The sequence below is a fragment of the Sebastes umbrosus genome, chromosome 4 (genome assembly GCF_015220745.1).
Source record: "Sebastes umbrosus isolate fSebUmb1 chromosome 4, fSebUmb1.pri, whole genome shotgun sequence".
In the NCBI taxonomy this organism is placed as follows: Eukaryota; Metazoa; Chordata; class Actinopteri; order Perciformes; family Sebastidae; genus Sebastes; species Sebastes umbrosus.
This window is the reverse complement of record NC_051272.1, coordinates 32137855-32154462: the sequence shown is the minus strand read 5'-3', so window position 1 is coordinate 32154462 and position 16608 is coordinate 32137855. Positions and strand designations below refer to the sequence as shown.

General features: G+C 38.9%; 1 protein-coding gene across 1 annotated transcript; it reads left to right on the top strand.

Moving 5' to 3' along the window:
* The first annotated feature begins 7899 nt into the window (after positions 1 to 7899).
* On the top strand, positions 7900 to 13162 carry il17c (interleukin 17c). Its single transcript, XM_037766112.1, has 3 exons — positions 7900 to 8031; positions 8130 to 8362; positions 12294 to 13162. The coding sequence occupies exons 1-3, from the start codon at positions 8017 to 8019 to the stop codon at positions 12541 to 12543; spliced, it is 498 nt and encodes a 165-aa protein (XP_037622040.1). The 5' UTR covers positions 7900 to 8016; the 3' UTR covers positions 12544 to 13162.
* Positions 13163 to 16608: the final 3446 nt, after the last annotated feature.

Sequence of the window (16608 nt, the reverse complement as noted above, 5' to 3'; positions counted from 1 at the left end):
ATCCCACCACTGTCTTTCTGGTTGGTTGGTCTCAGTCTCGCTGCAGCTATTAAGCTTGAGGTCTTGGTATTAAAGTCCATGTCTGTCCGGTCGACGAGAATGTTGTAAACTTTATGAAAAAACACTCTAACTCTCTTTTTGGTCGTTGTCCAACCAGACCAGACGTCTCGGATCTGGATCTTCGTCCTCTAGGTGACTGAGCTTCACGTCTTGCCTCTGTCACTCTGTGTGAAAGGTGTACCTTCAGTCTTGCCTCCTGCATGTCGTCTGTCCTATTTAGTCACTTAGCCTGTCCTAACATTTTGCAATGTGTCCATTTAGTTTAATGTAATTGAAATCTTCCAAGTTGACATCACCTTTAAGCAGTTTATTTGTTTTGCCTTGCCTTGATATATTGCTAACTTGTAATTTTCCTGTTACGTTGGGTCAGTGACACGTTCTATTGTTTTCAAGTTTGAAATTGTGTAATGCACTTCCAGACTTGCGTAATATCATAAAGTCTGTCAGTAGGTTTGTAGGCTAAGCAGCGTTACATAAGCCTTTGATGGTGACACAACAACCTAACAGTAAAGCTTGGTGCTAAAACAAGCTGATATTCACAGTGGATCTGGATCAGTGTGATATTAAGAGACCCGTGGTCCAGACTGACTTCACTGTCTTTCAGAGGCTGTAGCAGGTTCAGTTCTAGAGCTAGAGAGAAGGTACAGATATATGAATCTATATAGCATACTAGTGAATGAAGATGGGTTCTATGGGTACCCGCGAGTCTCCCCTTTACAGACATGTCCACTTTATGATAATCACATGCAGTTTTTGGGAAAAAACATGCAGTTGTTTTCATGCAGTATAAATGTGTTATTGTCTCCTATTCTAAAATGGTGTATCTGAATATTTCTGCATACTGGGGTCCCTAAACAGTCTTGAATTACATAAATTGGGTCTCACTGTAAAGCTGAGACTCTTGTGAATCCAATGAGCCCAACTGTATTCATGTGTGATGATGTTAGTCCCCATAGGAGACATTTCATTGACCTCACTGTATAAAATGACCTGTGGTGACCTCTAGGATAATCACAGCCTCAAGAAACTTTACAGCCACAAACTAGAGACCTACAGACTTCAGAGGATGGATGGCTTTCCTAGCTAGATTGACAATAAGGGGGTTTCTGAGCAGTTTACACAACAGAAGTGCTCGCAGTTACAATCGCCAAAAAATGCAATTCTTGCAGAAATCTCCAAATGTCAAAAGTTTTTGATCCCAAATCACAGCATGGCTTTTTCTATGGTGTTCCTCATTGCCTTGGTGTCTTAATGTGGTATTTTGGAGGGGGAGTTTTTTACCCACTGGAGAATCCCCCCATTTTTTACCACCGGATTCTCCAGTGGTAAAAAACAACTTATGAGACATAATAGAGCATGGGGATGACCATCATATACTTCTATCATCATGTTCTAAACCCTTATACACTTTTACAATTTATGAATGAATGAATGAATTCATGTTGATTTCTGATTTATGACTAGAACAACTTGACACACAGTGCTGAGCTGCATCTCAGGTTCTCAGCTTTCAGATGATGTACACCACTTCTATGTGACATCTACTGTTGACCTGCTATCTCCCCCTAAAGACCTCCTGTATCCCCCTAAAAAAACACTAGAACAGGTTTATTGTGGAATGTGAATGAAAATGGGTTCTATGGGTACCCACGAGTCTCCCCTTTACAGACATGCCCACTTTATGATAATCACATGCAGTTTGGGGCAAGTCATAGTCAAGTCAGCACACTGACACACTGACAGCTGTTGTTGCCTGTTGGGCTGCAGTTTGCCATGTTATGATTTGAGCATATTTTTTATTCTAAATGCAGTACCTGTGAGGGTTTCTGGACAATATTTGTCATTGTCTTGTGTTGTTAATTGATTTCCAATAATAAAAATAAACACACATTTGCATAAAGCAGCATATTTTCCCACTCCCATGTTGATAAGAGTATTAAATACTTGACAAATCTCCCTTTAAGGTACATTTTGAGCAGATTAAAAAATGTGTGATTAATTTGCGATTAATCCCGATTAACTATGGACAATCATGCGATTAATTGCGATTAAATATTTTGACAGCCCTAATTTTGTTTTTTTTGTGTTTATTCAAATGATCTTGGCCTTTTAAACAGAATTACAATGGCTTTGAGCTGTGTCCTCCTCATTACCTGATCATTCTCAAGACAGACTTTCTGAACACAACTAAAATACACAGACTGGAGAGAAACTTTTGCTGACGTGATCCTTAAATGTGGTTTTCAAAGTTTGATAAGAATAAATAAGTAATAATAAGTTATGTATGCATAAATATTCATGGCCATAGTCATTTGTTGGTGGTAGGTTGTCTTGCAACAGGTCTTTATTCAGTTTGTTCCTGAACAACATGTCAGTCTATCAGAAACAGATGAGTGCTTCTTTACTCCTCTAATTCAGCCCAGTCGCACAGCAGTTCATGAAATAGTCACGTAATTTAATATATTGATTTGTGTACATAGACACAAATCTCAAATTATTTTTCGTGACGGTCAGCATGAAATCAACTCGTATGTAATCCACGTAATTGTGAACCGGGAAGTATAAAGAGCAGCGAATGTGGTGTAGGGAAAACTTCAGGGTGGATGGGTGGGTAAAAAAAAACACAGTACTATCGCCCAGGAGACCGGTGTTTGTGTCCCGTGTGAAACCACACGTTAAAGTTGATTTATTTGTCACGTAACTTCCGTACATAAGTTACGCCACCTCCAGAGAGTTATTTTAACCCAAACCACTATCTCTTCCTGCCTAACTACGTATGTAGTTTTGTTTCCTATAAGCCTAACCTAATCCATCTTTTCCTAAACCTAACTAAGTAGTTTTATTTTGAAAAGACTGGAGCCTGAAACTGAGACGTGCGTCACATTTTTGCTGGACATTCGTAGGAAAACGCACGAAAAGTACATTGTTGAAAGTCGTGCTAAGCGTCACAAAAAAAAGGTATGTACACGAATACAATAGATAAAATTTCGGGACTATTTCACGAACTGCCATGAGACTGTGTTGTCTGGTTAGTAACGTCTCATTAGAACTGTCATTTGATGCCAGCAGTTTCCCAGAAGTCCCTGCTCTGCGTACATACACAAATACATCGGTGTTCACATCTGCAGAGGCTTCACACTGTTCAACACACTCGGAGGGGACTGACCAGTGGAAAGTTAACTGTGAATGTCCCTAACATGTCATGTTGATGAGAGGACAGTCCCTTCTGTTGACAGATCGCCCCTTCGTATTGACAAAATATCCCACTGCACACGCCAATACACTGTGACGGTCCACTGCTACGCCGTGTATAAATTCAGCTTTAGTTTAATTTGCATTACAGTAGCTTAATTATTATTTTCCCCACGTGTCTGCGAACGTTAGTCTGTGTATATAAACGTTGCATATGTATGCAATAGACATGTTATTGCATATATAATATGCATCATTTCTTAGGTGGCGATGTACATGGTTGTGTCATAAGGCAGGAGAAGAAGTCTTGTTCTGAAGTGTACGCTGACAAGGGGTATGCATATCTAAAGCAAACATTAATGACGGAGCTGATTCTGGTCAAGACATTTGGGTTTGACATTTTCTGACTGACTTTCAAACAATTTGATTTAGGACAAGCAATCTTGACAATCCAGCTTCCAAGCGAGGTGTTAGGCATATTGAACACAGTCTCACTGCAGTTCGTGAAATAGTCACGAAATGTAATCTATTGGATTCGTGTACATAGACAAGAATTTACCTTTTTTATCGTGACGCTCAGCACGACTTTCAACAACGTATTTTTCATGCTTTTTCCTACGAATGTCCAGCAACACGTGACGCGCATCTCAATTTCCGCTCTAGTATTTTCAAAATAAAACTACTTAGGTAGCTTTAGGGAAAGATGGTGGTTTGGGTTAAAATAACTCTGGAAGTGCCGTAACCTTTAAGTACGGAAGTTACGTGACAAATAAATCAACTTTGACTTCTGGTTTCACGACACGAACGCCGTCGGTCTACTGGGCCAAAGTCCTGTGTTTTCTTTACCCACCCCAAAGAACATATATTGCTTCTATACTCTTGACTCACCCAAACACCCCGATCTCCTCCCTACGCTCTCTATACTTCCTGGTTCACATTTACGTGGATTACATACAAATTGATTTTGTGCAGACCATCACGCAAAAAAAGGAAAATTGAATGTCTATGAACACATTCATTTCATGACTTTTTCTTGAACTGCTGTGTGACTGGGCTGGCGTGTTAGCTCGAATATGGCTCCAGAGAGGAAACAAGGCAAGGAAGGAAAGGGCAGTAAGAATCTCAAAATAAGATGGACGAGAGAATGGGAGAGAGGGAGAAGGTTCAAGACTGTCCTCCAAGAGAAACCGGCAGCATCAGGCGCTTCAGCAAATGCCCCAAATGACATTCATTCATGTTCAAATGGCAAAGGTCCTCCAGGACTAATGACTCTTACAGAAAATGAGGAAGTAGTGTGACGTTTTATGAGGCCACAAAGTCCACAGGAGGAAGTTGAGGTGATTGGATGTGTCACCAAAATGTCTCACTTTACTTTTATTGTTTGTTTCCTCATCATTTAATATGTGGTGGATGCTGCTGAAATACTTTTGTAATTGTGCTTATAGGCCAAAAAGAAAGGGCATAATTATATGCTTTTGTTTCATGTAACGATGTTGAGGAGCAACGTCACGCTGTCGTCACGGCTTGCACTCCAGCCTCGGTCTGAGTCTCATTCACATGAACGGAGGAAGGGAAATAACTTTGGATTCAGCTATTAGTGCATTTTACAACTTTTAGGACCTAGTGATGTAAATACGGGCTATTAGAGTGTTCATACAGGAAAGTTGATTTACCTAAAAAAAAAATGATCCTCTGAGTTACAAACGTCTCTTTCCCAATGTAAGTCTATGGGGAAAACTATTTTTGGGCCCAATGGCATCACGTGATGGACTGGGAATATGTAGTACCGCCGTTTGGCCATTACGAAAGTTGGGATCAACGACCGCCGCTTTTCCTGGGGGCTTGGAAAAACTGACATGTAATATGAAAGGTGTTGCTAGTAATGCCCACAGGGTTTTTTTTTCCATTATTAATACAAAAATATTGATTAGTGCAACTTTAATTCCTTTAATTTCTATTTCAGTTAATAATAAATACATATATAATAAATAAACTGACAATTTTTGCTTTCCACACCTATTATTCTCGAGTCTTACTGTTACAGTGTCTGCCAGCTGTCCTTTCTGTATTTGACAGTTTAAACTGCTTTTAGCCTGGATAATGACTTTAAAGGGAAACTCATACAAAATTCATACATGTTATTCCTATGGTCTAAGACAGTCCAAAAAATATGAGTAAACATGAACAACTCTTTTACAAATCCAAAAACTAGAGTGCTAAAACTTCAACGGGTGATGTCATAGGGTGTAAAGTGTGGAGCTGCTCCATAGACAATGAATGGGAGAGATGTTATAGATGACACTGAGAGCACCCAGGGGAGTGTTTATGAGTGTGAGTGAGTATATGGGAACATTTTCTGTTTCACAACTGACAACACTACAATAGAATAAATTAAAAGAAAACAAACATTCTGTTGGTCTCCCATTTATTGTCTATGGAGCAGTGCCAGACTTTAGACAGTACCCTATGACATCACCAGTTTGAGACGTGGTTTCTGTCTTTGAGAGAGAGAGGTGCCCATGGTCACAGGTATTGTTTGAACAATGACAAATCTGCAAAGGTATTTTTTTAAATTTCTGCATGTAGTGATTCATTTCCTTATCCTTATTCACTATCAGGTATTTATGAGTAAGAATCCAAACCTTCTTTTAATACCCTATATAGCATATACAAACCAATTCCAATATGCCATGACATCTGGAATAGAGACGACATCTCTTTGAAACAGGGCAGCTATGGCTCTGTTCTTATTATAGAGATGTGGTGAGAAACACATTCTTCCTACTGTGGAGTCAGATGGGTGGGGCTTATCTTTACTTTCTTATTAAGCAGTAAAACAAACGACTTACAAGATTTCTAATAAACAATCACTGCAGTCTCTGCATGGGGATGAACCTCACGTGTGTGTTTGTGTCACTAGAAGCCTGTCAGTCCAACGAGCGGTGACACAGCGTCCAGTATGTTACAGTGGGAACATATAGAAACATATAGAAACTGAGCATTTTTCATTTCCACACCTAATGTTTTTGAGCCTTACTGCTACGATATGTTCCCCGACACACATTTGCAGGCCCATTCTCACTGCTCGAGAGGATTGATAGAGGTTCATGTCAGTTTTTCACATGTTTTAGACATGTTCCTATACTGACAAAAATGTACTTTGGTTGGTAAGAAAAACATTGATATGGATGGTCAGATAAATTATATTCTAAATCGTTTTTTATTTGTTTATTGTTACATCAAATTTATGTAAGAGAGAGAGAGAGAGAGAGAGAGTGTTGTAACCCTTTATACAAAGACAACAAAAAAGACTTTCTTAAGCCTCAGTGCCGTTGAGATATAATCACAAAGGTGTGCTAATAATAGCTCAGCTGTCACCTTATCTCTTTCAAAGGAGACTTGGCAGTGTTACTGGGCCAGCCATACAAGCCTCTACTGGAAATTCTCCTGGCATAAAAACCACGGGAGGTACAAATAATAACAAATCCTGTTATTTTTGGATATCAGACCATGGGGTTTACAATCCTGTATTAAAAACGGGAAGTATTACCTCATCGGAACTGCTGTTTTGTGTCAATGGTTCATGTTCTCCTCAGTTAAAACTGTGTTGTATTTCTTAATGTTCTGAAATAAATTAACAAATAAATAGATAAACTGTTTTTTATTATTATTTCTGGGTGCTCTGAAATAAATAAATAAATACCGTTCTGTGTAAATGAATAAATTAATACATCTCTAGGTGCTCTGAAACAAACAAATGAATACACTTTAAATGTTATCATTGCTTTGTTTTTTTAAATTTCTGACTGAAGCATCTAAATAAACAAACAAATGAATTAATAAATAAATTATGTTTAAATTGTCTTGTCTTTCTAAGTGTAATAAACAATAAAATGTGTTCTGACATCCTATCATATATTATAGAGAGATACTACAAATAACACAGAAAGCACAACTATTAACACTATATACAAACACACCACCTCAACCCTATAATGTTCCAGTTAGAACATTATTGGAGTATTATAGACTTACTATAGAAGATGCATAGCCCAAATATTATATTATAACAATAAAATCACAACTGATTATGACTGATACAGTTTAACATGCTTAAAGGAATAATGAATAAATAGGAATAAGTTGCAAGAGATTGCTGGCACCGGCCGATACACACACAACAACATGTGAATAAGAGGAGTACCGGCACTTATTGTTTTCCACTTCAAACACAGTCTATATCATATAATACACAGACACTTACAGCCTATATACTGTATATAATATATATATATAATAGGGCCTACCTTCAGGTAGCTCTTCTGGTTATTGCCTCATGTTGGTTCAAAGGTCAAGAGGTCGCTCTTAAATTAGACTGAGATCTCTCCAACAACAGTCTCTGGTTTCAACACACTGTGTTTGACTGCATATTTCCTGGGTGATGTCAACCTCTCTCTGCACTCACCTGTGCGTGCGTGTGCGCGCGCGCGCGTGCAGGACATTCCTGGGTTCGCGCTCGGTCTCTAATGAATTCCTATGACAACAGCACGTGCATGCAACCCTCGCCTACCTACCTACATGCACGCGGATACTTTCACTTAGGAAAGAGGAAGTCCAGGAAATAAAAAAGGTTTCCATTCCCTCACGCACGCCGGTATTTCCCACCAGCTGCACCGACTCAATAAATAGTAGCCGGGTTGAGGATGGAGGCAGGTATAAAGCAGAACACATCAGTCAGAGACAAGAGACAAGAGACAAGAGAGGATGGACATGAAGCAGGTGAGTGAGACGCACACAGACTGCTGCTGCTGATGCTGAGGCTGCTCTCCATCACTCCAGCTGTCTGACTCTCTGTCTGACTCTCTTCTCCTCCACAGATTCTCATCTTTGGACTTATCGTCAGTCCCGTGTGGTCGTTCGGGATGCCCCGGTGCTATGAGGAGCAGGAGTTGAACTTGGCCGCTGAGAGGAAGCTGAGGAGTCACTACCCGCAGCCTCCGGAGCCCGCACACGCTGCAGAGCCCGACTCCGCTGCGTCCTGCCCGGTGGAGCTGTTCCAGCAGCCGCCGCAGCACATCTACGACAGGTCTCTCTCACCCTGGAGATACGTGTAAGTGACATTTCAAACTTCTCTCACATACACCACATGAATGGAATCAGCGACTTTAAAGGGTTAAACTGTGTGATCGGATGCTGTGATTTATTTGCTTTTTTGGATGATAATCAAGTTAGACTGTAAACTCTCAATGAACTCATCATGAGATAAAAAAAAACAATCCTACTGTAGGCTGAGATTGTCTTGGGGAAGCTGTGAGAGCGACTGGACTGGGAAATAATTCACAAGGATGCTACAAAGTTTTCACAGATACCAAAATATCTTAAAATAAGGAGAAAGCTGATATAAAAATGATCCTGTTTGCACATGATGATGCATCAGCATCATAAGGCTTCAGTGAAATGCAGCGTCTTTAAAGGGTTAAACTGTGTGATCCTTTACTTTTGGTTTGGATGCTGTGATTTATTTACTTTTTTGGATGAGCTTCCAGTTAGACTGGAAACTCTCAATGAGCTCATCATGAGATAAAAAAAAAAAAAAATCCTACTGTAGGCTGAGATTGTCTTGGGGAAGCTGTGAGAGCGACTGGACTGGGAAATAATTTATAAGAATCCTATAAAGTTTTCACAGATACCAAAATAAAGGCTATCCTGTTTGCACATGATGATGCATGAGCACCATAAAGCTTCAGTGAAATGATGAACTCTTAAAGGGGAAATTAATATTTGCACAACATTTGCAGACGTGCATCCTTTTGACCTTCTTACTCATTAGAGTGGCCGTGCTGTGGCACACTTTGCCCGAGGCTTTGAGCGCCTATGACGCGCTGGCGTGCGCGCCACACCCAGATCTCCAGAGGAGGGGAAATCCCTTCTCCCTCCAGTGACCGCGGCTCTATTGAAACACACACACACCCACAGGGAATGACGTGAATTGCTTCACTGAGGGCTATCTCCAATCTATAACACTTTATTACCTGCTGATTGCAGAGTTTATTTCCCTGTTTGCTTCCTACAGTCGGCTTTCTAATTGCTAAATGGACTTTTATAGACATTTAATGAATGAAAGACTTTATTTGGAACATACAAATAAATAACAACAGATACAAAATAATAACAAACAAAACATGAGTAATAGTGTCTGAAAAGGAGAAGTGAAACTAATATTTCCCTACCCCTTTCTCACTTCTCCTCTATTAACTCATATATCATAGAATGATAATTTAATATAATATATAAACTATCCCAGATTTATTTACATCCTAAATTAAATATATGAACAGCATCCCAAGTTTATTTACAACCCACATATCCATCCAGACTTAAAAAGTAAATATACCCTTAACACAACCCTTATCTCAACTCTTCCTCATCCATATACCTCCCAAAAATATATTTTTTGTTTATAGCTTTTTAAAGTGATTTATATTTGTGCTCCGCTTCAACCCATTCCACAAATCCACCCCACAGACTGAAACACACACACTCTTCTTTGTTGTACGAACACAATGCTTTTTAATTTAATTTATATAGCGTCTTTCTAGTCTTCCGACCACTCAAAGCGCTTCAGTATGATGTATGTGTGAGAAGAATATATGTATATATGTATGTGCGCCTTTTAAGACACCCAAGGACGCCTTACAAACAAGATAAGACAGTCTAAGATTACATTATGTAAGGTGTATATTATCACCTTCTCTATTTAACCTTTGAATCACCAAGCACATTATTACTGGATCAGACTGTGAGTTTACAATCACGTCTCTATGTTTAAATATATTTTTAAATCTTCAACTTTATTTTTCACCTTCAGTTGCTGCTCCTGTGTTTTGTCCCCATCAGAGCTGAACACATATATTGTAGATGTAATTTAGGCTACAGTCTAATACACAGTCAGATTCCACCACTTTATCATTAAGGAAATGCAAGTCTGGTAAAAGATGAATTAATGGACAACACTGAATAAGACTTTATTATATTTTTGACACTTTTCCCCGCTCTGACTTTTTTATAGATAAATGTGCACAGTCAGCATATACTGTACGTACATGTGCTACAATCTCTACGTCGACTGGATTCAAATGGAGGCTCTGCCTCTTATTTACCTGTCGCCATGTGAATCGTAGTATCGGAGCTCTATTGATGATGGCTTCTTATGTTCAGGTTCAACCTACTCAGAGTTGATTAGTGAGAGTAAATAATACATGTGTGTAAGTGTAAATATGTGTATGTGAGAGTGAAAATATATATGTGAAAGGAGAATATATGTATGTGAAAGGAGAATGCATGTGTATGTGAGTGCAAGAATGAATTATGTCTTGTACGGCCCCTCATACTTTACACTACAAGTCAGCATTCACACATTCACACACACATTCATACACTGATGGCTGAGGCTGCCATTAGGCCTGCACGGTATGTGGAAAATCTGCGATGTGCGATATCATTGTTCGATATAGAGATGACGATACGACTTGCGATAAATAAACAAATATTGAAGTGTGCATATTAGCTATACATATAGTAATATTGTAAATACAACTGGGCTAGATGTTGTTTCTAGAGCAGCAACAGTATGTACAGTAACAGTATGTCCATCAGGATCTAATCTAAATACTCAGTCACACACCGATGGTTCAGGGGCAAGTATCTTGCCCAAGGACACTTCAACATGTGGACTAGAGGAGCCGGGGATCGAACCGCCAACCTTCCAATTAGTGGATGACCCGCTCTAACTCTGTTTCTCATCTTTCCTTAAATTTTCAATGAGAAATCCCAAAGGTTGGCTGATTATACTTTGGTTATTTTTACTAGATTCTTGCCCTATAATATGATAATCGTAAACTGCAAGATTCATGGCCGGTTTAATATGTTTGGAGGCCCAAAGGGAAAAAGATGAGTTGTGAGGCCCCTCTGCATTGTGTAGTCTGTCGCCACCAAGTCTCAACCAAGGGTAGTGCACACAGCACACAATATATCGGAGTTGTAGTATTTTCCCAGAGACAAACCAACCAATATGCTTCAGTGCTACCTGACCTTAGGTCTGCTGCGTGGCAGTTTCTAGTAATTTCATTAACCACAACTTTATTTATGAATATGCACCCAAACCAAATAAATAAAGCAGTTAAAAGTATATTTTTACACATGGATTCTGTACAGGTGCAAAGTAACTAGGCCTACTACTTCCACTTTACTTGAGTGTTTCCATTTTATGCTACTTTAAAGTTCTACTCCACTACATTTCGTTTATGAATCACTATACATTGTTAACCAGTAACCAGTGACCAGGGAAAATTAATTTGGTTTTAGCATAAAGCTGCAAAATAAGAAAATGTGAAAAAGTGAAGGGATTTAAATACTTTATTTTACAGTTGTAATGGGGTATTTTTTACATTGTTGTATTTTTACTTTTACTGAGTAGGGGATGCACTTTTTCAGTACCGATACCGAAAGCGATACCTGAGCTTTTTGTATCAGCTGATACCGAGTATCGATATGATACCAGTGTTTAATTAATCAACTGTATGCCTCACTGTGAGGAAGTGACTGGGATCATTCCTCTATTAGGCAACATCAGGCTGGACTTAATCATTGATTTACTAACTTTGTAAAACAAAATGTAACAAATAAATACATAGAAATAAATTTAGTGAATTGTTATTTTATTATTAATCCTTTCTGCATTTGCTATTTAAGCCATGATATGTTCCAATCTGGACTCAGGCCATAATCAGGAGAAGTGAAACCCCCAGTCACTTGCTATACTCAGAATATTGCCATAAATCATTTGGAATTAATGTGCAGGTTTTTATGTATGTTTAAACATACAAAGTGTAGTTGTCTCCAAAAAACACATTTTATTTCGATTTTTTTAATTTATTGGTAAAGAAAAAGAAGAAATCATAATACAATAATCAAGCGTAATCTTATTGGATGACACATATCTTTGGATAAGCTGCTCACTGAGTCCTCTTCTTCCTTTCCAGGCTTGTAACAAAGGAGGACCACTTTCCTTCCACCTACGCCGAGGCTCAGTGCCAGTGTTCCGGATGCGTCCTGATCCAGGACAACAAACGCCCAGTAGAGAGCTTCGACTACAACTCAGTCCCCATAAAGCAGAGCAGGGTGTTTCTCAAGAGGGAGCTCTGCGAAGACGGAAAGACATACTATCTGAAGCCAGTTTCTGTGAAAGTAGCTGTGGGCTGTACCTGCGCCAGAGCCAAGTCCTCACCCTAGAAGGGATCCATCCAGACCTGTTGTCAAAGTGGCACACTACAGTTCATGTTGTATTTGTTTTAAAATGCATAAAGTTCTCTGGACAGTGTAACTCCGGGGTGTCAGGTCCTACGGTGTGATTAATGGGCAGATATGGGTCAGCAGGTTCCAGCACTTTGATTTGGACTCATCACACAGCCGACACCCCTGGGATAGTTCTGGGATAATATAAGACTTCAAAAGTCAAAAGTCACATCAGCCTTTATAGGCTTATTTATTGTCATACATTTATTTGTCATAGATACATTTATAATGTATGTTTTGTAGGACTGTTTACAGCTCTGCCCAGTGCAGCTTGGTATTTCACTGTACTTCTTTTCATATTGAAGGCCTTGTCATCGAAGAAAATAGCTATTATATAGTTTTGTATAGTTTAAAATAACAATTTAACCACTAATATATAATATATATAATATTTTGATAACTATCTATTTATTTGGTTTGTCTTGCACATGTAATGTTTGAGCATTTGAAGGCTTTAGGATGCTCATGAGTGGATGAGGAAAACTTTGTATTTATTTATGATTGATGTCTTGTAGGTCTCGTCCCAGTGGGACTTAATGAGTCTACTAAAGACCAAAAGTTTGGCTTCTTTGAAGCGCAATAAAGAGAAATGTTTTGAAAGAAAAAAAATTCTTGTGTTTCTATATTCTATATATTCAAAGCTGATATTGGAACGTGCGAGGCTGGATTACCAAGGTCCAGATGATGTCAGTGGGTTTTGGTAATTTCATTATATGCTCAGGTTGGTGGCCAGTTAGAGAAGCATGACTTTCTCTGTGGGGTGAGTAGGAGTCAGGTATTCTTTGCTACATATTTATTTAGGATTTGTAGGTTCTGGGTATAACTGTCCACTGTACTGTAGTGTGTGTGAGTGGGTGTGGTCTAAAAACAACACATAAATTAAACATTTTAGTTAAGTTGTAATTTATTTGACATCTAATTGCACACAACTAAGAAAATGACATGGATAACGTAATAAAGTCAGAGACTTAATTCTATTGTGTTCCTTGATGTACAGTAAAGCTACCCAGGATGCAGATGTCTAAGTGACTAGGAAACATCCTCCTATATTTTCATCAATAGAACCACTCAAAGTCAGAAATCTGTTTAAAAAAATGACATACAGCTCATACCCCCAAACTTCCCCACAAGTTATGATTTGACTTTCTATTTTAATTTGTGGTGGATACTTATTATTTTACAACCACAATGTGTAAGTCACGCTGTAAATACACAATAAAGTAGAGACTACAGTGTATAATAGGCCTATACTATACCTGAGTGCCTGCCCACACTCTTTCAAAAATGTTATAGAAAATAGTTATGTCATATTCGCTTCACAAACTGTAATACAAAAAGTGTAAAACACAAGATGGAAGATACATCGTGGCACAGTTATGTAGTGGCTGTAAATGTGGCTAAATATGGAATTTTCATAGCAGTGAAAATTTGTATTTTAACCCTTTGAGACCCACAATAGACCTGTTTTATTCTTTTTTAGGGGGGTAGAGAGGGTTTTTAGGGGGAGATAGCAGGTCAACAGTAGATGTCATATAGAAGTGGTGTACATCATCTGAAAGCTGGGAACCTGAAGATTAATTTGAGATGCAGCTCAGCACTGTGTGTCAAGTTGTTCTAGTCATTAATTAGAAATAAACATGAATTAATTAATTAATTCATAAATTGTAAAAGTGTATAAGGGTTTAGAACATGATGATAGAAGTATATGATGATCATCCCCATGCTCTAATACGTCTCATAAGTTGTTGCAGCGATTTTTGGGTTGATACCATTTGTTACACAGATTTGGTGCTAAATTTAACTATTTTTTACCACTGGAGAATCTGGTGGTAAAAAATGGGGGGATTCTCCAGTGGGATTTTTTACCCCTGGATAATCCAGGGGTAAAAAACTCCCCCTCCAAAATACCACATTAAGACACCAAGACATTGAGGAACACACATAGAAAAAGCCATGCTGAGATTTGGGATCAAAAACTTTTGACATTTGGAGATTTCTGCAAGTATTGCATTTTTCGGCGAATGGAATTGCGAGCACTTCTGTTGTGTAAACTACTCAGAAACTCCCTTATTGTCAATGTAGCTAGGAAAGCCATCCATCAGCACTGTGTGTCAAATTGTTCTAGTCATTAATCAGAAATAAACATGAATTAATTATTTATCTAATAAATCAATTAAAATAAATTATAAAAGTGTATAAGGGTTTAGAACATTATGATAGAAGTGTTTTATGGCTATTCACATGCTCTATTATTTCTCATAAGTTGTTGCAGCAATTTTTAGGTTGATACCATTCGTTACAAAGATTTGGTGCTAAATTTAAAAAAAATGTTACCACTCGAGAATTGATCAAAATGACCAATAATCCTTCCAAGGCTATAAAATAACACATTTGATTATCATAAAGTGGGCATGTCTGGAAAGGGGAGACTCGTGGGTACCCATAGAACCCATTTTCATTCACATATCTTGAGGTCAGAGGTCAAGGGACCCCTTTGAAAATGGCCATGCCAGTTTTTCCTCGCCATAATGTAGCCTAACTTTGGAGCGTTATTTGGCCTCCTTCCCGACAAGCATGACGCAGTTGGTACCAATGGATTCCTTAGGTTTTGTAGTTTCATATGATACCTGTACCTTCATTGTAGCTTTAAAACTGAATCTGCTACAGCCTCTAAAGGACGGTAAAGTCGGCGGGTCTCAGGGTGACGCAGACACTTTACAGGGTTTTACAACGTTTCTCTCTGCGGAGCCCCGTCACTTCACAAGACACGGAAAACCTCTGTTGGTCTGGAGGAGCTGCAGCATTTATTTCTGCACAAACGTCCACTGTACATTCACTAGATATTCTCAGAGCTAAACTAACTCTTCTGCAGTGTGGAGTGAGCGCACATGCACATCCAGAGGTGGAGCGAGACAGCGAGAACGCGGGCGGTGTGATAGTGAAGGCAAGTAGACAGAGGAGGAGAGACTCCGGCCACACGCGAGCGCGCATGGTATCCCGACCCGGTAGAATTATACCTGTAAAAAGTTACAAACAGTTCCTTTAAGTTCAATATCAATAAAAACAGGTCCTGCATGGTAAGCTTGAGTTGTTGGTCTGTCTTCTGTCATAATCCACTCTGGTATTAGTTTAGTTATTGGCCTTTTTCACTGAAGACATATTGCCATATCACCGAAGGAAAAGGTGTAAATAGAAAAATGAATGATGGCTGAATATTCCATTTAGCTGCTTCAGTTTCAGGGTTTTGGTATTGTTCATACTGGATCGTTGTCACACTATAGCCCTGTTTTGACAGCAGGAACTTTCCCCTGGAATTAGAACCTTTTGAGGAACTCATTGTGTTACCAGCGCAGGGAACAGAGTTTAAGTTAAGTTCCCAAAAAGCAGGGATGACCGTCGCTGATTAGTCAATCACACACACAGTGCCTCTGCTTCGTCGGTTTCATCTCGTGTACCGCTTCATTCATAAACAAGGAAGTACTCTAGTATCGGTTTATGATCATTTTAGGACGAGAGGAGAACATTTCTCTTTGTTTGATAACATTAAAAGTAAAGTCAGGTTCTGCTGTCGGCTTCCCGACTCATTAAAAAAAGAGCAATAGAGAGAGAGAGAGAGAGACCGTGAGGGCGAGAGGTAACATTAGAAGAGGGAGGCAGCGATGGTGATGTGAATGAGAGAAAGAAAAGTTATTTTCTGATTGTTTCATGGTATAAAGCAATAATCAATAACCTTCAAACACTTAACAAATGAGACAGACACTCATAGTTTCATTTTCCTCAGCTGCATATTATGTTGCTTTTTCATACGTCAGCACACTCATCTGCCTTTTATTAGCAGGTCTTAAGACCGCGGTGGAAATGCAGACAACAGTGGGCTGAAGGAACCTTTTGTTCCTAAAAATAAGTTCTAGGAACTAAAAACTCCCTGAAACTTTTTGGTGGAAACCCAGCATATCATGGCTTACTGGGCACAAGTCAAACATGTCTGACACACAGAAACCT

Bases quoted from the DNA above. Each gene is read 5' to 3' on its own strand.
- il17c (XM_037766112.1), top strand. The intron at 8,363-12,293 runs GTAAGTGACATT...CTTCCTTTCCAG, and splicing joins CTCTCACCCTGGAGATACGT to GCTTGTAACAAAGGAGGACC.